Below are 24055 nucleotides of genomic sequence, written 5' to 3'. Positions count from 1 at the left end.
CCTGGGACACTCGGGGAGGAACTAACCTGCCTGGAATCGGGGTGAGAGCTGGAGGGGCGGCTTCCTCCCAGGCAGAAGGGCTGGCAGAGGCCGTTGCTCCTTTGGCAAGTCCTCCCCGCACACAGCCGGCAGGCAGGCGCCATGTTTGAATCGCCAGCACCTGACGCACACCTTTGGCCCCGTCCCGTGATCCCGGAGGCCCCGCCCCTCCCCACCTGCAGCTCATCCAGGCCATTTCCAGGGGCTTTTCTGTACAAGTGGCCTCTTGAGCCTCATGCTTAGGACTTTCCTAAAATCTCTCAAACAAGCAGCAGCGGGCCCCATAGGGCTTGATAAGCGGCCCCAGGCCTGGCACTAGTGGCAGCCTGCATTGGCTCCTAGCTTGGCCTCCTGGACACCTCCAAGCCCAGCACAAGGAGCAGCCAACTACGGTTTGCTGTGTAGCTCATGCTGGGTGGCCCTGGGCAAGGCACTGGCACAGGCTGACTTTGCACCTCCAGGAGGCCCCAGAGACAGTGTACCTGGTGGTCAGACTCGACCACACTGGATTACAACCCTACCACATCCACGAGTGACACACTCAACGGGCGCACTTGGTGAACACCAAAGCCCCACTGATGTAAATCCTGATCCATAGCGGTGTCTCCAGCACAGCAGCTCTTTGGCTATAGTTGCAGCCAGTCCTCACAGCTGACTGGCCTGGGGGGTCAATTCCTCCCAGTGACGCCAACAGCAACCAAGGCTCAACTACAACAGGACAGTGCACACGGCCCACACAGGGGAGCACCTAGAAGGCCCAGCTCAGGTGACTGGAGAGGCTGAGCCACTGGACCCTACAGGACACCTACTACACAAAGCCACTCTACAAATTCCAGGAGACATAGCAGCTCTACCTAATACATAGAAACAAACACCTGGAAGCAGCCAAAATGTGGAGGCAAAGAAACATGTCACAAAGGAAAACAGAAGAAATCTCTAGAAGAGGAACTAAATGAAATAGATCCAAGCAAGCTAACAGATACAGAGTTCAGAATTTTGTTTATAAGGATGTTTAAGCAGACTATTAGGGAAATAACTGAGAAAATCGATAACATAATAAAGTACCAATTTGAAATGAAGGCTACACAAACTGAAATGAAGAATAATTTACAGGGAATCAACAGTAGAGTAGAGGACACTGAGAATCAAGTCAGCAATTTGGAACATGAGGAAACAAAAAAACACTCAACCAGAAGAGCAAAAAGAAAAAAGAATCCAGAAATATGAAGATATTACAAGAAGCCTCTGGGAAAACTTCAAGAGGCCCAACATTCATATTATTGGGGTGCCAGAAGAAGAAAGAGAGCAAGAAATTGAAGACCTATTTGAAAAAATAATAATAGAAAACTTCCCCTACCTGGGGAAAGAAATAGATTTACAAGTCCAGGAAGCACAGAGGGTCCCAAACAAGAGGAACTCAAAGAGGCCCACAGCAAGACACATCATAATTAAAATGCCAAAGGTTAAAGACAAAGAGAGAATCTTAAAAGCAGCAAGAGAAAAGCAATTAGTTACCTACAAGGGAGCACCCATACGACTGTCAGCTGATTTCTCAACAGAAACCTTTCAGGCCAGAAGGGAGTGGCGAGAAATATTCAAAGTGATGAAAAACATGGAACTACAACTAAGACTGCTCTACCCAGCAAAGCTATCATTTAGAACTGAAGGTCAGATAAAGAGCTTCACAGACAAGGAAAAGCTAAAGGAGTTCATCACCACCAGACCAGCAATACAGGAAATGTTGAAGGGTCTTCTTTAAGAAAAAGCTAATGAACAAAAGAATCTGATGAACTAAATAGATCCAGAGACACTGATGCATGCAAGAGATGATCATATTTCAGAGGAAAGAGGGAAGGGGAGTGGGGGGTGGGAAGAGATTAACCAAAGAAGTTATATGCATATATGCATAACCCATGGACACAGTCAATAAGGGGGTGAAGGCCTGGGGAGGGGTGGGAGCAAAGTGGAGGGGGACAATTTGGGGGGGGGGGAATAGGATACCTGTAATACTCTCAACAATAAAGATAAATTTAAAAAAAATTTTTTTTTTAAAGTTTAACTTAATCACTAATATATGCTTATGTGTATATATGTGTATATATTTATACATAATGCATGTGCATACATATATATTTTTTAATCCTTACCAGATGATATTTTTCCATTGCTTTTCAGAGAGAGTGGAAGGGGGAGAGAGAGAGAGAAACATTGATGTGAGGGAGACACATCAATTGGTTGCCTCCCACACGTGCTCTGGGGTATGGAGCCTGCAATCCAGGTACATGCCCTGGACCAGAATTAAACCTGAGCCCCTTCAGTCAGCAGGCTGACGCTCTAACCACTGAGCCAAACCAGCTAGGGCGTGTGTACACAGATTAATAGCAAACGATTTTGATATCTGAAAACCTAGATATCTGAAAAAAATACATATCTTTCTATATTGGGGTATGGGTGTGACATCCAATTTTAAAATATAGAAAAACTACCATATCTGGTTAGGAAATGAAGAAACAGTTTTCAAATGAGTTCCAGGAAAAGAACTGGCTACCACTGACTGAAGAATGTACTTTAATACTTGAGCTCTGGCAAGAGGCGTCCTTGCATTTCTTTCCTGCGGTCAAGTGACACTCGGAAGAAAATAGAAACATTCTTACTTTTGAAAACACAGTAATAATGTCATATAATGAGAGACTCAACGCAGGTGTGCCTCTGGTTTGGCTTAGAGCTCAATGCATTAGGAAGGAAAGGAAACTGTTCCTGAGGGAAGATTTGACAGGACCATTAGGAATGCTTCTTTGGCCGTCATGGATGAGAAAGACAAAAGAACATAATTTTCCTACACTAGAGAAAAGGGGGGGGGGGGGCAGGCACAGAACTTCTCGCAGTTAAGAACACTGGACATTCCAATTTCTCCCAGCTTAAGCAATTTATTTTGTCACTTGAAATGCCAGCTAAGGAGGAGACACACAGTCAATGCCACCACCTCCAGGTCTTTGCCTCTCCCCTGGAAGTGCTGATGTCCCAGCTCTGCTTTACCTTTCCTTGGTCCACAGTCCTAACCACCCTGGAACCTACCATATCATTTACTGACGTTCTATGCGCCTTGTCTGCTCGTCTCCCAGTAGAGTGTGAACTCCTGGAGGACAGCCATCTTTGCTCTATGGGCTTTGTTCTCGAGCTCTTAAGATAGTGCCTGACACATATCTGTTGCATTTGGGGTTTTTAATAACCTTTTCAATAATACTAATACTCAAGAGCAAACATTGATGGAGACCGAGTGCCTACCACAGGCCAGGCACCATGCTGTGCCTCCAACCCCACTAAAGAAACTCACAGCAGCCTGTGAAATACCTATTATTTTACTGTGGAGAAATGTGTCACATACGGAGATGTCATAGAGCAAGTGAAGCTTGTTCAAAGCCTCCACATCTTCATTCAACTCGACTTAAAGAACTGACACTGTTGTATCTCCAAATATTCAAACCCACCCAATAACTACAACTGTGAACTGTGAGTTAACGAAGCTGATCAAGTGTCTTCACAAATTACGTCAAACACAAGCCTCAGACCCTAGGAGTAATTATGGAACGATTTTGCTCCTCCTTGCTATGTTTTATGCTCCTCCCTCGAGCCTAAAAGAACGATAACTTCTGCAATACTTTACAGTTCATGTTTTTACAAGTATCATCAAATTTGATCTAAGCCATTAAAAAATACATCTATAACCGCGCTCTTCAACTGACTCCAAAAAGAGAAAGATCCTCTTGTCCAAATTGGACCTGAATGAGAAAGAGATAATCAGGAAAAGACCTTCTGAAGTGGTGATGTCTGTAACTTCCAGGGCAGCTGCTAGCCTCCCAGATTTTCGCTTACCTAAAGAAAGCGACTAGGAGAAAAGCGACACAGTTCTACGAACTTAGAGCACAACTGGACCAACATGCCGAGACTGGAAGAAACCCCTCTTAGTGCCCCAATTACTAACATCTTGACTTCACATTTCCTAGGAAATGCTAATAGGAAAATAAACAGGAACAATTCCCATTCATTGCTGCATGACCTATTTTGACAATATCGAAGGTCCAATATTCACGGTGTGGCTAATCTGTGCTCTGAACTATGGGAGATGCAGTGAAATACAAAGGCATAGTCCTATCCTCAGGGACTATTGAGAAGACCAAATACAGAGGTAAAGGCAAACAAAGGAAAAATTAACTACACAAAGAAAAAAATAGAAATGGGGGGACAGCAAAGAAACTTTATCATCTCAAGAAATTCTAGGCCTTTGGTAATCCATTGCAAAGTCTGTTTAATTAATATGACATGAAACGTGGTTTCAAATTCAATTTTCTGTTACCAAGTAATGCACTCTTCAAATCCTAATACAATTATACTAGTTCTTTAAGACCTGACTCAAACGTGACAATCTCTGTCACTTTCCCTGGCCTTCCCTCAACCCTCTACAGGGCCTTGACATATCTCAAATTCTCCACATACCCTTATCACGCACCTAACTTTCCTGATGGGCTAGTAGCCAGCTACATGAGCGCAGAGGCCATAGCTCATAAGTGCACGGTACCTGGCAGTCAGTAGGGGTTAAGAAATTGCTGTCTAAATTGAATAGAATAAAGAATCTACTGCCTCTTAAATCCATAGAATCTATCTTCCTGGAGAAAACACATAATACGTGACCTCTGAGTTATTCGGAGATTACGTTTACATTTTAAATGTTCTCTTTGGCAGGTAAAAACAGCAAAAACAACAACAATCAAACACTCAAACAAAAAAATAAGGTAGAGTAGTAAAATACTTTAGCAATAATAACCCAGCATCACGTCTCTTGGACAACCAATGGTCACCATTCATGACATGAATCCATTTGTAATTAAGCAAATGGAAAAAGAGAAAATAAACAGTCGGGAAATCTGAGGTCAAGAGTTTTGGTTCCTATGTGGATATGAGTGCAGGAAAAAACATGATTTTATACTAGAGAAGAGAAATTCTACAGTAACCCAGCACAGTTCAACAGTCAACTAGAAGAGACAGCTGTAACTACCCACTTCCCTTGTGAGGAAATGCCTCTGGAGAGACAAACTCAACAACAGTGGAAATCACACACCAGAGATCCTGGGAACCTGGAACTCTGCTAAGACCTTGTGTGGCCAAAGCTGTGAGCAAGCAGATGACAGTTCTGCGGGCACGTGGAGGCAGCACCAGACGGGAGGGCAAAGGAAACGGCACCTGGGCTACGAGCTGGTGTTTTCATATCCCTTAATTCAGAGGGCAAAGCAACAGTGTGTGCCCCAAAGCTTTCACAAAACCGTTTTCTCCAAAAGCTCACATACGTGATGTTCAGCTAGACCTACAACAAGCACATGCCTGAACAACTGGCTATTTCTCAAACTGTGGTTTGAGAAATTCTATAAAGGTCACTTGGACACTTCTTTCATTCCTTCTCTTCCTGCTATCACAATATCAATGAAAGAGAGCAAATAAAAACTTAGGTTGTTCAATAGGTAAGGCTGCTCCCTGCTCAATAAGGCCCCAGTTGCCAAGAAGCATTAACTTAAAAGAGGGTAGCTGATTCTCCTTGCTTTCTGCCTGAAAACTTGTCTAAGTTGTGACATCTCTAACTCAATTATGCATCTGCGAAGATGCCATTAAATAGGTGGATCTGACATTTCAAATAGATCTGGCACGAAGCTATTTCTTGCTGAAAACTTTCCGCTCATTCACACAATGCGCAAATTGCAGTGCCGGGGTTGAAAACAGGAAAAATCCCTTGGCTTGGCACCAAGTGCTTCAGGGCGCGCCAGTTTGTACCCCTTGGCCCAGGCAGACCACGGGGAAGACGGATGCCTGGCATGCCATGAGCTGTCCTCGGGATACCACCTGACACCCTCACCAGGGAGGGCAGGTCCCAGGGCATGAACCAAAGAATTCCAGACCTGGTCGACTCTAAGAGATCCTGTGTGTAAGGAAAGAACACTACTCTCACTCAAGCAAGACACCACTGACAGCCTGAACAGCACGGGGGATGGTGCTGGGTGGAAAAGCGCAGCATCAGTCATGCATGAAGGAGTAATTCATGAGTTGGGCCCAACGTGGAGAAGTTTGGGGAATAATTAACCAATTTATTTCATTTACATTTTACAACTTACATATGCACAAGAGTGACAGATGAGAAAAGTCTATTCCTAAAGTCTGAGAGCTTCTCCAATAAATATAAAACTAAAATTCTAAGTGATGGGGAAGGACTGCACTGACACTGGATTTCTCTTTCTTGGTTAGCTACATACACAATAACAGTGCATCTTAAAGTCGTGGCATCTTTGATAGATAAAGTGTGGTAGATTACAGTAAATACAGACATATAAATGCATACTTGTGATATATGACCAAGGGTACCACACAGAAGTAAACCCCATCAATGCCAAACACTAGCTAACAGGGTTCCCTTTGACATTGGCGCATGTAAAATCAGGGCCTGTTGATAATTTCCAAGTAGATTATAAATACGAAGATACATTATTCCAAGAAGAGATTAGGTCTAAATAAAGGAGATTCAAAGGAAATGCAGGCAAATTTGTGAGTAACAGCACCATAAATATATGAAAGATACTTCAGGTGCATCTAACCTTAGTTTAGGATTAAACCTCTGAAAAAACCCCCATATGTTCTGAGTCTCCCTGTAACACATCACTTAGGTGTTTATTAGCAGAAGAATTATGGACACGATGAACCACAAATGTGACACTCTTATAGCCTAGTACAGATGTGACTTCTATATACCAAATATTTGACGTTGAAAGCATAAACAGCCATATTAAAATACAGAGTTTTTAGTGAGATAAAGTAATCATGGTAGGGGCAAGGAGAGCACTCAAGTACTTAACCAGTAACCATTTCCACAGGCCAGAATTGTATCAAATTTCAAAGCCCTCACCTCTCTCGGGATAGGAGTTTGCTGCAAATCTGTTCCAAGTCTGACCTTCCGTATCCTCTGGGAGGCCTGCCCTGCAGGTCTGACTCCGACCCCTGCTCTGACCATTCCCAGCTTTTCACACGCTGTGCGGAGTTCCTGCCGACTTCAAAGGCTGCGCTCGGCACGTGCAGTTACACCCATTCAAAACATTTCAAAATGCTTGGCCTTTATTAGAACCTTACATGCACCTAAGCATTTAAAATAAGGCCTAGCCCTGCCGGCGTGCCTCAGTGGTTGGGGTTGACCTATGAACCAGGAGGTCACGGTTCAATTCCGAGTCAGGGCTCGATCCCCAGTCCGGGGTGTGCAGGAGGCAGCCGATCAATGGCTCTCTCTCATCACTGATGTTTTGTCTCTCTCTCTCCTTCTCCCTTCCTCTCTCTGAAATCAATTTAAACAAACATTAATAAATAAATAAAATAAAAGAAGGCCTAAAAGCCGCATATTAAAACAAAATCCTAAAAATACTACTGACAGTGAGTGTTTTGACAGGCAGTGATACCTATTCTCAGGATGTATGTGTCATCTCAGCCAACTGACCACATACGAAACCCTGAGGAAACTTCCTGAACACCTACTATGCGACACGATGTGCCACCCATTGGGAGCTTGGGATGCAGGTGATGTGGCACAGAGGAGCTTATAAAATAATGGAGCATAAAAAATAAGCCCTATTTAGGATGTCAATAAGGCTTATTTTTTCACTTGTAAAAAATACAAGTGAAGGCTTTAAAAAAAATAAATAAAAGAAAGTAAAATCCACATACACTGGGCGATTAGAAAGGCTCCGCAGAAGAAGCAGTATGTGGACTTGAACTTGCCTGTTCTTCCGAATACCCTGAGATCTTTGAGGGAGAGGGTAAGCGTCCTTTCCTGGAATCCACAATAGCTAGCACAGCCCTCTGCGTACCAGCAAACACGCGGTAAAGTTTTAACAAACTGAAATAAACGAGAGGAGTAGAAAGCGCAAGAGCACTTGAGATGGAGGGAGCACTAGGGGCGATGACACAAGGGAGAGGAAGGAATGTTCCAGGAGGTGGTACCTTTGCTGTGTGAGAGACAGGAATGGAAAAAATGCTGAAAGTAGCTGGTGGCCAGATAGTGGGATCACTTTAAATGTGATGCCAAGAAGTCAGGCTCATACTGTGTAAGAAAAGGGAGTGATGACGATTGAGGTTGTGGACTCTGCTAAAGCATTTAAGATGGTTTAGACAGGGCTGACACTGGAGAACGAAGGCCCTTAGACAAGCAATTGCAATAGGCAGGCAAGAAGGAAGGGAGTTCTGAGCTGGGGCAAGAGCTACAGAAATGGAAAAGCCCCGCAGAGACGTGGAACTCACAAAACTTAGCAGGTGTGGGGAGAGGAGCGTTGAGGAAAATATAAAAGTTTCAAGGTTTGTTGATTACGAGAACTAACAGAGGAAATGAGCCTCCTGGGGAAGATGATGTATCTGTTAGTAAAAGTCTGAAATCTCAGCATGGATCTGAAAATACAGGGCTGGGATCCAGGCTCAAGATCCCAAAGTCACCTGCCCAGCTGAACCCTGATAATGGGCGAGATCACTGAGGAAGGAAGCTATTACTGGTTGTTATAAAATGTGAGAATTTGTTTTTGACTCAGCTCTAGAGGAAACGGTAAAAGTATGAATGTTTCTTTCTTCTTTCTGATAACAAATTATATTTTCTCCCTGACTACCAGGGAGCTTACCCATGTTCAGCTTCACTCTTATGATAATCTTCACGTGTGGAAATTTTCTATTCTCCATTTCTCAGTCTTACCTTAGTTTCTTCTTTTTCTTGGTCCTGCCTCTTCTCTTTCATTTCATTGTTTCATTTCACATGCCTGATAACTCTAGAATTATTCATTAAAAAATAAATGAATAAATAAGTATGGTTTGTAGAAAGCCACCTCAAATTCTTTGTGGGAAAGCAGGGTGCCAATAAATTTAAATTCAAAAATGGCTTTATTTGCAGGGATGGTAGCTAACTTCTTATGAATTACAGGAGTGTTTCTCTCCAACTAACAAAACCCCCTAGGTTTTAAATGTCTGTGTTTTAAAAGGCAAGTTAAAGAATGATTAATTCAATTATAAAACAACTTAGCCTCACAAAAAGATTCTCTCTAAATTAGAGCTCTAAGCTACGTGATAAGAAAAAAAATTTTCGAGCAAGAATTATAAACTTTTGGCAAGCAAACTCTGAACATTAAAGCATCTCTAATGTAATAATAATACAATGCCTTAAGAAAACACAATTTATAAATGTATCATTTATATACCATTTTCTAAAGAGAGAAGCTACCGAATAAAATAGGCCTTACAATGGCAATTCAACAATAAATGTTGTATCCCATTCCAAAGAGAGGTGCTTGTTGTATATATATTATGTACATAAACTGTGGTCTCCTTGTGCTTTTCTCAGTTCCAGCCTAATAGGAAAGCCCCTTTTCCAAGCTCAGGGGCCTCCATTCAACACTATGCTTCTACAAGTCCCGACTGTTCTGTAGACAACTGGGAGTCTGTCCTCTACCCTGGCAAGCCTTATCATGAGCTGTTAGCTCCTTTTAACCAGTTCCCAGGTCTTATCCTCACTGCCACAGCCCCTTCATGCTCGGGCATCTGGAGACCTTACTGGAAAATAGGCAGGGTAGATCCGAATAGACATACTTTCCTTCTACACCTAATGTATTCCTCCATTCACCCACCCACAGGTCCCAGCCAGGAAACCTACAAGTCATTCTGAAGAAATATTACCTTTTAGAAAAACAGTCTTCAGTTATAGGTCCTCCTAATATTATGCCAAGGAAATGTAGCCTTTTAAACCAAGCAGGTGTCCTGGTGGCCCTTGCAACGGAGATGATCTCTTAGGCATGTTTTGCTACATAGAAATCTTGGCTTAAGCACTATTTCGTAAACTAATCACTTACTGAGGAGTCTATGTACTAGGCATTTAAAAGCCACTTTTTAGGCTTTGCAAAAGGAATTGAGATCAAGTGTATTATCTCCATTCTGCAAATGAGGAAACAAACTCAGAAAGTCACATACATTCAAAAGCATTTGGCTTTTTGTGAGCACAACACCACCTCTTTGGATAATTCTGTGTTCAAAGAGCTAACAGCGCAACACAGCTCTGAGCATCTCCAGCCTTTCAACACACCTCAGTGAGGCCCTTCTACCTGTGGGCTCAGCTTCCAAGAAGAGGTGACAGCTGTGTCTTGAAATGTAAGTACAGTTAGGCAAAGAGGAACCCGAAGAGCCTTCCAGGTAGAGGGGGACACGTGTTAAGTCCTGGGGACATGAAAGGGCTCGACACACTCTAGGACCTGAGTAGTTCAGCAGGACTAAACACAGTGAATGGGGAGGGTGGGCGAGGGGAAGGGGCAGGTGGCGGAGGGCGAAGGAAACAGTATGTCATGCCAGGAAGCTGGGTGACGGGGACATTAGCAGGAGAGTGGCTTGATAAAACTTTATTTCACAAAGAGCATGAAACTGTTTTTGACTTACCAAAGGGCAACTTCACATCCATTTGGAGTACACTTCTCTACTGAGCTCACCTTCCCATTTCCTCGGCTGTCCTCCTCACACCTCTCCCTCTTTCTTTCTGTTCCTCCCTCTCCATCGCCTCATGGAACCCCCCATCGCCCCCCCACCAGCAGCTAACTCTCTGTGTCCCCCATGTCCGTACCAGTTGCTTGGTCCTTCTACCTTTGGGCCAGGGCAACACTCCAACCAACTGACCACCTGACCAGGGCTAAACTATTTTTGACAAAACCTACTGAAGTCCCCTTGGCTACCATCCTTTGCCATACATTCTCCCCTTCTGTATGGGCTCCAGTGACACAGACTTACCTTAAGTCCCTCCAACACTCGGCTAGTTCACATCCCAGAGCCTCAGTGTCTACTGTTCCTTCTGCATGGAATGCTTTAGCCTAGCTCTTCCTGGGACTGATCCCTTGTCCTTTGGCTGATATGCCCCCTGATCAGAGACAGGCTTCCCTGATCAGCCTATAAATACTCCCCCCTCTGTCATGCTCCATCCCCATGTCCTGATCATTTCTGGGACAGCATCCATACTGACTTATAAATACACATTTATTATTTGTTTATCATTGGTCTTTTCACTAGACTGCAAGCTCCACAATGACAGGGAGTGTGCCTGCTCAGTTATTGTCTTTTTGCTGCTCAAGACACTGTCTGGCACACAGTGAGCATCCAATGAACAGCATCATATGCTGCAGATAAACCAGGTATGACAAAGGCTGAAACTTCTCCATTATATTTGCTGGTTCACCCATTCCGTATTTATTTAGGAGTTACTATGTGCTACAAGTGAAGATAAACAAATAGACTCTGCCCTCAAGACGCTCACAATTTAGTGGCAGAAGTAGATCATTTAATGCATTGTAGTAAGTATACTATTAAAGAACTGCTCAGAGTTACAGGTACTCAGAAGAGGAAAAAGGAACCTGGGAGGGATAAGAGTTGAAGGTTGTTGAGGCTTCCAGGAGGCCAAGAGACCTGAGTTAAAGATAACAGGTAACCTGGTGAAGGGTCATAATATTATTCCTATAAAGGGATCTATGTGAAAAGGCAAAGAAATGTAAAAGAGCGTGGTGAATGTGTGCAGGGTATAAAACACAGCTGTATATGAGAACAACAGATAAGCAAGAAGGCTGGGCCACACAGGTTAGATTCTATGCTGTTGGCATTGGGAAGTTTTTCACCAAGATAGCGACCGCATTTTAGTTCCGTATCAATCATCCTATGGCTGTGTGGAAGGTAGACTGGTAGACAGATGGGGAAAACATTAAGTCTATTGCTATAGTCCAGAAAATGAATGATGACAGCTTGAACTCAGTCAGTGGTTGTAGGAATTCAGCACAAGTGATCAACTTCAGAAATACGTAGGAAGTAAATTAAGCTGTTCAGAGATCATCCGTGACCTTGGCGAGGGTAGTTGCAGTGTACTGATGGGAAAGGAAAACACATTTCTACAGCTGCAGAAATAACGGGAATTGTGGAAGTGGTGCTTGGCAGTTCCCAAATCTGGCTACTTATCAGAAGCACCAGGGGAGCTTTTGAAAAACAATGGCTAACTTCCAGGACCACTGAGTCAGTCTCCACGAGCAAAGCCCAGGAACCCTAATTTTGACAAGTTCCTTGGGTAGGTCTTAACAAATATCCACATATTTGCCTTGAAGGGATAAGTAAAAAATGGAGGCACATATGCTAAGAGCATTAGTTTATCAAGCACAGACAACTTTATCTCAGAAGTCTGAAAAATAAATCTCTTACTAAAAGCCAGAATCTCCACTCCCAATACCAACCCATCTTAAGTCAAGTCAACAGTTTAATTAGTAAAAACTCAATAAAAATTAAGTACCTAAAACAGATTTGTGCAAGAGACTGTGGGGAACACCAATAAAGAACTTGCAGTTTGCCTCAAGGACCCAAAACAAATGTAAATCAGTCTGGAATTCTGTAGTGCCACACAATATGGAACCAACCCTAAGCCATTGGGGGAGGGGGTCAGAGGAAGCTGCCATCTGTGTCCACTGTGCCTCTGGCTCCATCTTAACGTATCAAATTCTTGCTCTTGAATGTGCATTTCAAATCCTGCCTCTTTCAGGAAATCTTTCCTCTCTATAGAGATGTGCTCTTTTCTGTTGATTGTCTAAAACCCTCTGTGCTTCTAAAGGCACCTAAAAGGTTCTGGACACAATCTCCAACTTGTGTGTTGGAAGGGGTTCCCCATACATCCAAGCAATTCTCAGACATCTGCGGGGTGTCCTACAATTCAATTTAATTCAGATGCTACCTGGAGTTAGTAGCATCAGATTAGGGGCTCAATCCCACAAGACTGCCCCCCATACACACACACATTTCAGATTCCATTCCCAAGCCCAGGTTGTTACCAGTGCTCCTGACCAACAAGCTGTAGACTGGAGGTTCCAATGACTCCCTCCTCGTGTTCAACTAATTTGTTAGAGTGGCTCATAGAACTCCGAGAAACACTTTACTTTCTAGATTTCAGGTTCATCATAAAAGATATAACTCAAACAGCAGATGAAAGGATGCACAGGGCAAGGTATGGGGAAGGGGCACAGAGCTTCTATACCCTCTTCAGGTGTGTCACTGTCCCCATATTTCCAAGTTCACCAGCTCTTGGAACCCATCCTTTTGGGCTTTTAAGGAGGCTTCATTATGAGGCATGATTGATTAAATCATTGGCCTTTAGTAATTGAAATCAATCTCAGCCTCTCTCCCCTCCCCCGAGGTGGAGGGGTGGTGGGAGGGGCTGAAAGTTCCATCCCTCTAATCACATGGTTAGTTTCTCTGGCAACCCAACCCCATCCTTAGTAGACCCAGGGACATCCAAATATAACAAAAAATACTATTATGTTGTCAACACTTAGGAAACTCCAAGGGTTTGAGGAGCCGTGAGCAGGAACCTGGGATGAAAACCAAATATATATTTTTCTTATAAATCACAATATCGTAGCCATCAATTATTGAATGTATATTATGGGCCATATGCTTTGCATTATTTTACTGAGAACTCACACACACACAAAATTAGGTCTGTATTATTATCTCTACACTGCAGATGAGAAAACGAAGTCCCAGTGAGGGTCAATGCCTCCCTGAGGAGCCTGGCTATCAGCAGGAGTCAAGGTGGGCCTGAAACACCAGTCAGCAAAGCCTACACTCTAGCACCAGGGTACAATGGCTCCTTTTCAAATATTGGCCTTTTCGGGATCTAAGAAAACAAGTATCATAAGTAAGATTAGTCACCCATCAAATTACTTATTTAAATGGATTAGTTTTTTCCATTCCAAGCCACTGAAATGATAGACATCAAGGCCCTTCAGAATCCCTACCCACTCCTAGTAGGTATGTACATGTTACTCACTCGTATATCAAGACCTTGAAGTAGTGGGAAATGAAAGTGAGACACTATCACAAGGGCGCACCGAGGCACCCACTTTAAACTCCTAGAAGCAGAGTACTTTCAGCAGGGATGTTAGAGAAAAACAAGACCAAAAGCAGTCCTATATTGTTCATATAATTCATGAATTAAATATAGCATCCTTTACCTCAATAACTATCTTGCCTTTATTATCAATTAACATTAAGGATTTAATACAATGTTAATGCTTGTTGAAATTAATTGTTAATTTTTATTTTTGGTTATTCCTCACCGGAGGATATTTTTCCCATTGATTTTTAGATAGTGGAAGGGGGGGGGGGGGGAGAGAGAAAGAGAGAGAAACATCGATGTAAGAAAGACACATAGATTATTTACCTCCCACACGTGCCCCCACCAGGGCGGGGGATTGAACCTGCAACCCAGGTACATGGCCTTGACCAGGAATCAAACTCGCAACCTTTCAGTGTGAGGGCCGATGCTCTAACCACTGAGCTACACTGGCCAGGGCTTAATTGTTAAAATTTCTACATTGAAGGGTCTCACTCTAAGAGTACAAGCACAAAAAAGTAAAAATATGAAGCAGACAAACTGAAGGGTGAGAATTTGCTACACAAATATATTTTTTATTTTATCAAAAGTTCACCCATTTCTTTAAATAGCAACATTTCCATTTATATTATTTATTTCTATACAACTTTTCAGAAGCTTTTCTTGGTTTAAGCAAGGCCTATTAGTTACCATCTCAGGCAAATCTGTCTAGATATGCCCACGTGATAGGAAAATATTAACAATATCCACTATTTCATTTAATCTTTTCCTGGACCTATCTGTTCCCTAAAAGTCACAATCTACTCTAGGGTATATTATCTCAGCCAGATGAACTAGTCTAAGCCTGAGAAAAATCCTGCTCCCTGTCTCCTTCCACTATTGCACATAGGAAAAAAATAAAATGGGGCTGCTGGTCTGCTATCCAGAAAAGTAATAGAGATTATCGAGGAGGAGGAAAGGTTGGTCCCAGGGAAGGGAATGGGAGGAGGCCGAGTGAGGGTGAGAGGGAGGCACTTTAAAACAATAAGAGGAGGGAGAAGAGATGATGAACTGGCCCAGGGCTCCCAGTTCTGAACACCAAGTTCAAACTCAGCTCTTGATTCTGTTCCTGACCTTGGGCAAATCTCTTGGTTCTCTGTATCCTAATGTAGCTCCAGGAAGTTAGCAAAAATGATGCCAGAAGAAAGTGTCTTATAGAGCTAGTGAAATGCCAGTCCTTGCTACTGATAAAAGAAAAGCTAAGCTACTTATGACAAAATAAAAAATAAAAAATCACTAATGTGATATTAATAAACCCTCTAATTTGTTGGAATTATTATTAACTCAAGAAATCATTGAAGGTAAACCCTCTGCCTTTATCTTTCCCTCTTTCTAAGCCATGCATTCCATCTCAGATTTGACTTTTGAACATATTCCCTGACATTTTGTCTTCGGTTTACTACACTACTTTAAATAAATGCTCTTTAAAAAGAAAGAATTCCACCACTCTCAAGTATGAATGTCTTGAGGTCCTCACAGGGCAGCTGGTCCGACCCATCTCACTCTCAATTAGCCTCCACTACATCCAGTTATATTTTTAATCTCTCCAACCTCTTTTCTTTCTTGCTCGTCTCCTGGGCCCTCTCCAATACCTGGTATCTCTTTGTGACAAAGCGACAGTCTAAATTCAATGCCTTGTTGTCAAGTCAGACACTGAGACACAGATCACCACCTCCCTGCTTTGACATCGATACTTCAGTACGTGCAGCCTTGAGCTAGAACGATACCGGCTGCCAAATGACACTGGAAACTCACATATTGTCTACTTTCCACTCATATCCCAATTCCATTTCAGAACTGTAGTTTTTCGGGGTTGTTTTCTTTTTTTGTAAAAATAAATTGACAGAGTATAAATTATTTTGTTCCGACTAGTTTGCATTATACCCAACTGCCTTCATTTTATGAACTCATTTGAAAATTGTGGTCTCATACCTTAGGCTGCCGGTTTATGAGTTTACTTCCATATATACACTAGACAAAGAGGAGAGAGGAGGAGGAGAGAGGGAGAGAGAGAGAGAGAGAGGGAGGGAGAGAGAGAGAGAGCAGAGTGCAACATCAATTTGTTGTTCCACTTATTTATGAATCCATTGGTTGCTTCTGTATGTGCCCTGACTAGGGATCGAACCCACAACCTTGGCATATCAGGACAACACTCTAACGAACTGAGCTACCCAGTCAGGGTCTATATTCTTATCCAGTATACTTAGAACTCAATAAATGTCTGCTCATTGACTTTACTGCCCATGTTTCTCAACAGAACCAACAGATGTCATGTTCAAGGCTAAATCCCTGCTTGGCCATTTCCTAGCCATGATCCTTCCCAAATTACTTGTTTCTCTAACCAGAAGTTTCCTGCCCTTTTGACATGGGGATGTGAAAACAGGTCAGGTAAGGAAGGCATGGAAAGTGTGGTACAGTGGCCATGCCTGCCACCCAGTAAGGCTAAACAAATACTGACCCCTATCTTCCTTCCACTTTACAGAAATGTGTTTAGTATAACATAATCCATTAGAATGTCTAAATTAATGCTGAGAGTGTGAGAAACTGCAAAGCAGGCTTATAGCTAGGCATTCTATACAGTACATTAGCTTGGAGCTCTCTCGACTTGGCTCTAGTAGGAAAGGAAAAAATTATCTATTTCTTTTAGTTACTTGTAGTCCTCTCTTAAAATTAAAACATAATAGTAAGTAAACCTCATAATTGAACTATGCTTATTAGCGTTAGCAAAAGTTGCTGCCTAAAACAACCAAAAAACACCTAATATAATTAATGTGTGTTCCATTGGTAGAAAACCCAATAGCCTACCTCCAGCATAAGCTAACTATTAAGTTTCCATTCCCCCAGAGTTCTGAACGGCTGCCTTAAAGAAGTTAATCAACTTCATTCTTAAAGAAGTTAATAAAGTCCATTTTTTTAATATTCGTTTATCATAAGTAAGTTCTAAAACAGAGATATCATACCCAGTTCATCTAATTGTATTGCTTCTTGGATATTAATTTTAAAAATTAGGTTGATTGTGGTAATTAATTCCAACTGCAAATTTGTGATAGCCTAAAAGTACATTATGTGATGTTAATTCAACAAAAATATTTTCTGTGTCAGGTTTTAGCAATTTATTGTTGGATTTTAAAGTTCATATTTCTGATACTTTATTTAAATAGACTCTTGGAACCCATGAAGCATGATTTTCAACAATTATCACATTTTAACTGATAGCACCCATTTATCTAATAACTTTAATACCTGGAAGCCATTTGTTGAAAAATATTCACTAATTCGGATGCTTTGATATTTTAAAAAAATATTTTCCCCTCAATACGAACCTATTTCTGAATTAAGAAACTTTACTACTATTGATGCTTCATGCCTAATCTCATTTGCAATTAGAAAACTCTTACCTCTTCAATTTTTAAATACTCTCTTGAAATCAAAGGATTTACGAATAGATTGGTGTTGATCTAAGTCATATGCCTGACTTTTGGATTTTTAAAAAATTACCTGGTCATGTCCATTCAACAACAGCATCAAATGGCTCATTTTTAAAGCTCTCCCACAAAACATCTTTAATTTGATAATCAACAGATCCATCTTTAGAAACCTCACAACTAAATAAATACACATTAATTGACATTTCCACATTGAGATGAACTCCCCTCAACATAGTCATTTAAAAAAATCTTTTATTTGGTCCCAATAATCACAAAACCTATTCTTTTCGTGCAAAATTGAAAGTCTATTTGCCACTCAGGCTAAAATAAAATAATGTGGAATCCTGTCTAGATAATTAGCATTGAAGAACTAATGTTTCTAACAAGTATATCATTAAAAAACATTTGCACATTAGCAACTAGTACAGTTTCCACTTAACACCCCTATAAACAAGTTATATGCACTCTAAACACACAGTTAAATAAACAACCCAATTACATTCTAGAGCTCCCTTCAAGGATGTCTAATATAGGAAAGAAATATACTTAAGTTCTAACCAACGCTGCATTCGCCTAAGGGGTTGCTTCAAATCCTCCGTGAAATGAGCCAAGGTAGATATACATAAATAAATATAAATACAAGTATTAATGTAGCAGCTTCTTATTTATTTAGGCGGTGCTTTGAAGTGTGATCAAAGAAAGAGGTGAAAAGCATGTATCAGAGGCACTGGGGAGTTTCCGTGGGGCGGGGCAAGGCACCCAGGTTTCAGAGAATGTGTTCAGAGCCCTGACACCCCAGGCTGAATCCTAGCGCCAGCATAGCTAGCCATGTTAAGCTAGCCTTTAGCAAGTTACTCAAACTCTCTAGATCCTGATTTCCTCTTCTGTAAAATGGGACTCATAAGAGTACCTTTCTCTTTGGGGTTTTATGAGGATTAAATAAGATTATCCACGTAAACGCACCTAGCCTAGCACGTGATGCTTACACAGCAAACACTCAATAAATGTCAACCATTATCATCATCATCATCTCACTGTACCACAAAAAGAAAAAACTGGATGTAAAGGTAGTTGAATAAATTCAGTTCTTCCCTACACAAACCAGACCAATGGGCAGACCCCAAGCCAGCAAGTGAACCCCTATATTCAGACCATGAGTCTCAGCCCCTATTGACAAGCCGCCTCTCACTGCCAGCACATATCTCATCTGAACACCCAGAAGAACAATCTGGTGACTCACACTATACCACATTAATATGTAAATGCATCACTTCAGCAAGAAAAACCACAAACAAGTAGTTCATTCACGACTCATTTTATTCCTGACAACCTCAAACGTGTCACCCCAAAATTGGACTTTACAGCTACAGTTAAATGAAGCAAACACATCCACATCCAAATTCATTCAGTGGTGTCCAAAAAGATCAATATAAACAAACTATCTGAGAGGAGAAGATATGGTTGGTCCACTAAGCAAGGATTGTCAATACTGAGGGGAAAATACACCATTATTTTGAAGAGAACATGCATAAATGAGCAAATGCTATTAATTTACACAAGCAATGGCCCCTTGTTTTATGACTACATTCAGTAGCTGCACATAAGTCAGTCTTAACATGAAAACTGCACGGAGGTCTTAACAACATGTGAAAGAGGAACGTTCCATCCTCAAAGGAAAGAACCTTATCTTTACTGCACAATTTCTGGATAACAGAAAGATAAAGGTTATAATGGAATATGAGTAGTTTTTTTCTGCCTACGATGAATCTCCTATTAAAAGAGAAAACTCCTTTTTCCCTAAGGCTGGTTTAGAATTAGAATTAGGTTCCTCAATAATTCAATGACCGAAACCTTTATTAAAAAATCAAATGACCTTTTTAATTAAATGTTCTCCTTATAGGCTCTGATAGGCAGGTGTCATCTCTACAGATAATAACTCCTTTATATATTTATTAAATGAGCTTTCCCTCTATGTTCATCCTCTATGTTCTTTGATTTGGCAGTCTAACAGTAATTATTGGTAAAACTTTAAAAGTATAACAAATTACTAATGTATTCTGGTAAATGCTCTGATTTATATAATATTTATATTGTCCCTATTTTTTATTCTATCATGAAAAATGTTCCAGCTAAGATATTTTACTGTTCCATATCTCTTTTTTAAAATTCTCATTTCAAAAGAATATATCTAGTGAGGGGAAATCTGTACAATTTATTATGGAATTAAGGAATGTGTCAGGATTTGAAAACCTAGAAAACAGAATTGAGTATATGCATAAAATTGACATTAGATTTAAAAGTTCTTGCCACAAATAATCCAAGTAGATATATAAAAGATGCATAAAAATACAGTAATTGCACTTGAATTGCTTACAATTTTAATCTTGAAGTATCTGGTTAAAAACCAAAAGTAGTTAAATGACTATTAAGGCATCATGTCAAGTGCTCTGGAGTTTGTAAACCCAAAAATACACTGTCATCAAACCTCACTTTCCCTACCGTACTAGTTTAAATTTAGTGAATTTCATTAGCAATAAATCAAAGAAAGTAAAAACCCTTAAGTATGTGACTGTTGTGTGTACATGTGTGAAATACATATTTCTCCAACCCTTCATCATGTCTATGATGACGTAGGCAAAATGATTTACCATCACTCTTCTCACCGCTCAAAATAAATGATAGAACCAAGTCTAAGTGACTAAGTAACTTATTAAAAAATACCAGTCAATTGTTGGCAATTTTACTTTTTTATTAGGTTTTCTTGGCTTTCTAGTTGGGGTAGGGGGGCACCATCTGAGTAAGAGAACATCATCTGAGAAAACAGAAAATGCACTTTATGGGTACTAACATTCCCAAAGGAGGGGTGGGATATCTAAATCACCGAACACTAACAACAACAAAAACCAAACAGGAACAGGACCCCTTCTGTATCCCCAATCACTAACCTGCCCAATAAAAAGAGTAAAGTACAATATCTCTGGCTCCTCCCCGCTGGGGCCCACTCTCCGGGCTGTTTCCACCTGGAAACAGATTTCAGCTTTCATAATGCTTCCAAATGGGCTTTTCTTAGCAAATGTCTGCACTCCTCAGGCAAGGCCCCTTAAAGTAACTTAATCCCTCGTGAACGGTTCGGTGGAAGAAATGCTGATTCCCAATTCAAAATAAATGCTTTCGCTTTTTCTGTATTAAGAGTCACGGAGAAACTCCTGGCTATAATTGAGATGCAGCCCGTTATCTTGAGGACTCGGAGGCCAAATCCGAGCTTAGGGAAGGGAAGATGCTGGGGGAGGGAGCGCGGAGAGAGGGCGAGAAGGATGCTGGTCAGTTCCCAGACGATGCAGGAATGACATGGCACCTGGGCAACCCGGCCCACGTCGCCCTGCTCCGAGTCTGTGCCTCGGTTTCTCCGGCACAGGCCTGGAGCTGTGACTAGGTGCTCCCGCGAACACACCACCTTTTATTCTCGACTCCCTGGGAGGAGGATGGTGGGGAAGCGTCGCTGGATAAAGCTGCACCGCAACAAACGAGGTCTTTCTCCTCGCACCCCGCCTCCCCTGCCAGGGGCAGGCGACGACTGTCTCGAACAGTAGACACAGCTGAGAGGAGCGGGGACGCGGGGCGGGCGGCGGGGCATCTCCGCGGGGGGCGGGGGAGGGGTGAGCCCACGGCCCCGGCAGCCCCTCGGGGAGGCCGGCAGGAAAGGAGGCGATGCGCGGCCGGCGCGCAGGACAGGGGCTGGGACGCGCCGCTCGCGTCCGGCCGCCCAGGGCCGGCGTGCGCAGCCAGGGGAAGTCCATCCCGGGGCGGACACCCCTCCCCCCACTCCCCCCGGAGGGCGCGGAGGAAACGGCTTTGTATCGCAGGATGAAAGGCAGACAGGAGGGCCCCCGGGCGGGGGGACGGAGGATGCCCGCGGCCCGACGACCCCGCCCGCACCCTGGCCCACCACTCTGGAGCCCCCGGGACCCCCTCGGGCTCCAACGGCCGGAGTGGATGGCCACCCCTGCGCCCCGCGCTCACCTGCCCACGAAGTTCTCGAGCACCGAGCTCTTGCCGGCGCTCTGGCCGCCCACCACGGCGATCTGCGGCAGCTCCAGCAGGCAGCTCTGCCCCAGCGCCGAGAAGGCGTCCTGCAGACGGTTCACCAGCGGGATCAGCTCCTCCATCTCCCGGTTCCCCATCCCGCCTGCGCCGCCCGCAGGCTGCCCGCGGGTCCCCGCTCGCCTCTGCCTCCTGGCTGGGGGCCGGGCCGCGAGGGGCTCGGTGCGCCGGGTCGGGCGCCGACGTCGGATCCCGCTGGCCCGCAGCTGGGCTCCTGACAGCTACCAGCTCGCAGCGCGCCTGCGCGGGCCGGGGCGGGGCCTGGCTCCGGGCGCGCCCGCCGGGGCCCCGCCCCAGGGCTCCCGACGGCGCGCACGCACCGCTCGCGGCTGCGGCCGGGCCGCCGCCTCCGCCTGGGCCGCCGGGGCTCCGCAGCGGAGTCGCAGCCCCGGGTCAGCGCCCGATCCGCGGCCGCCGGCGACGCTGCTCCCTTCCAGCGGCCACGCGGCCGAAGCCCAGGGGCAGGCTCGCCACCGATAACGACTCACACGGTCACCCCCACCGGGAGCGGCGGCAGCGGGCACGTGCCCCGCCCCCCAGTACAGTTCCCAAAGGACACCTCGTGTTCTCACGCCCTGCCCCGGACCCGGCGCTCCCCGGGGTGGCTGGCCTGCTGGAGTCTAAATTCTCCGATCTGACATCCATTTAGACCCTGCGCGGTCTCACTCCACCTAAGTATCCAGCTTTATTGGCTCTGTCTTCCCTCCCGCCCGAGCTAAGGTGGAGTCCGTAGAGCTTACCCCTCTCCCTCTCCAGTCTCCCAAGCTCTTTTTGTCCTTTGCGACTCCTCACGCCATTTCTCCTCCCAATCTGCCCCCTTCTACAGGGTCCATCAATAACCATGGCCATGTACTCTGCACCCATTCAGTTAAGCCGAGCAAACTGAGAAGACTTGCCGTTGGGTCCTGTGTCTGATGAAGGAGACACAAAGATAAGTGGGCATGCTTCTCTTAGTCTCCTTAGAGAATTCCTCGTCAAATAGCAATAACTGTCGGCATTTAATTCACGGGCCTTACCTTGCCTCATGCTTCATGCCCTACCTGAGGACTTTCTCAGGGCTGTGACCCCATGTCATGGCTGAAATGCTAGTCCACCTTTCTCCTGTGCTTCAGACTGGACTCCACTGGTCCTGGACCTCACTACCTGAATGTCCTACACATCCTGCTGACATAACTTGCTCAAAACTGAACTCATCTTTTTTTAGTCTAGGCATTTAATGCTATAGATTTCCCTCCAACCCTAAAAAGACTTGTATAAAAATGTCCATGATAGCCAAAACACTAAGGACCACCCAAATGTCCATCAGAAGGTGAATGAATAAACAAGTATGGGGTATGTGCATACAGTGGAATAATCTCGGCAACAAAGAGAGGTGAACTTCTGTTGCATCTCAGACACACTGTGTTGGATGAAAGAAGCCAAAGTATACAGTGCATGATTCCATTTATACAAATGGAACAGGCAAAACTACTCTATGGTGATAGAAATCAGGGGAGTGGTTGCCTTTGAGGGGTGGGAAACACTTTCGTGGAGGTGATGGAAGTGTTCTATATTGTGATCTGGGTGTGTTTGCCAGAACTCAACACTTATGATCTGCGCATTTCATTGTAAATTATACCTCAACTTTTTTTTTAAGTAGGAGAGGAAAACAAATAATACTGAACATATCTTCTCTACTGAAGCGGATCCCTATTGGCATGCCTGCCCAGCGCACCTTTTCTAAGGATCCTCCATCCATCCATCACATGGTTGTAGCCAGAACGTCATGAAGATAGCAGGCCTTGAAGGGCAACTAACTGTGCCCTGGCCACAGCCCCATATATCAGGGGACACCTGGTCCAAGCTGCAGAAATCAGAGCCCTTTTCAAGGACTATGGATTTGGAGACAGAGGAGAGAAAGAGAGAAACAGAGAGAGAGATGGATTTGTCTTTGTCTGAGTGGCTGAACTATGATATATGTAAAGTCTGGGCTGTAAAATCTTGGAACAATGATTAGTAATGGGTTTAGCCAACAAAAAAAGAGATGCAAAAGATGCTGGTCTTTGGAGAAAGAGAAAATTAAAGGCCAGAAAGAGAGGAGCCAAGGGAAACAGAGAGCAGTCCGGACGGTACCTGTGTCCTCGTTCTAGTGCACTTCTGATGCTCAGCTACAATCCTTCCAGAAGTTCCATGAGCCAGCCTCCCCTCAAAAACTTATAATAAATTCCCCTCTTTGCCCAACCTAATTCAATTTGTATTTCTTTTACTTGCTTCCTATTTCAGCAAGAAGTCGCCTGTCCCAATCCAGAATCTGGAAGTGATTCTAATTCCCTTTCTCTCTCTCTCCTTCATCCTCTATGTCAAATCATGCCCATTCTACCTCCCTGGAACTGTCTCCTCCTCTATATTTTTGCTGCCCATGCCTCTTTATAACTATCATGTGTTGAACCCTCTCCTCTACTTCCCATGTATATGCACCCTGAGTAGATTTTCATTATTGCACTTGACA

The 24055-nt window shown here is 43.6% G+C and overlaps 1 protein-coding gene across 2 annotated transcripts in view; it reads right to left on the bottom strand.

Annotated features, from left to right (window-relative positions):
- DNM3 (dynamin 3) overlaps positions 1-21647 on the bottom strand; it is a 348064-nt gene extending 326417 nt beyond the window's left edge. For both annotated transcript variants that reach the window (XM_016221402.2, XM_087827594.1), the window contains exon 1: positions 21487-21647. In XM_016221402.2, the coding sequence (XP_016076888.1) occupies positions 21487-21647 (161 nt within the window). The remainder of the gene's footprint in view (positions 1-21486) is intronic.
- Between the last annotated feature and the right edge of the window lie 2408 nt (positions 21648-24055).

This window comes from Miniopterus natalensis, chromosome 19 (assembly GCF_054644295.1).
Source record: "Miniopterus natalensis isolate mMinNat1 chromosome 19, mMinNat1.hap1, whole genome shotgun sequence".
Taxonomy (NCBI): domain Eukaryota; kingdom Metazoa; phylum Chordata; class Mammalia; order Chiroptera; family Miniopteridae; genus Miniopterus; species Miniopterus natalensis.
This window is presented reverse-complemented; position numbering and strand designations above follow the sequence as displayed.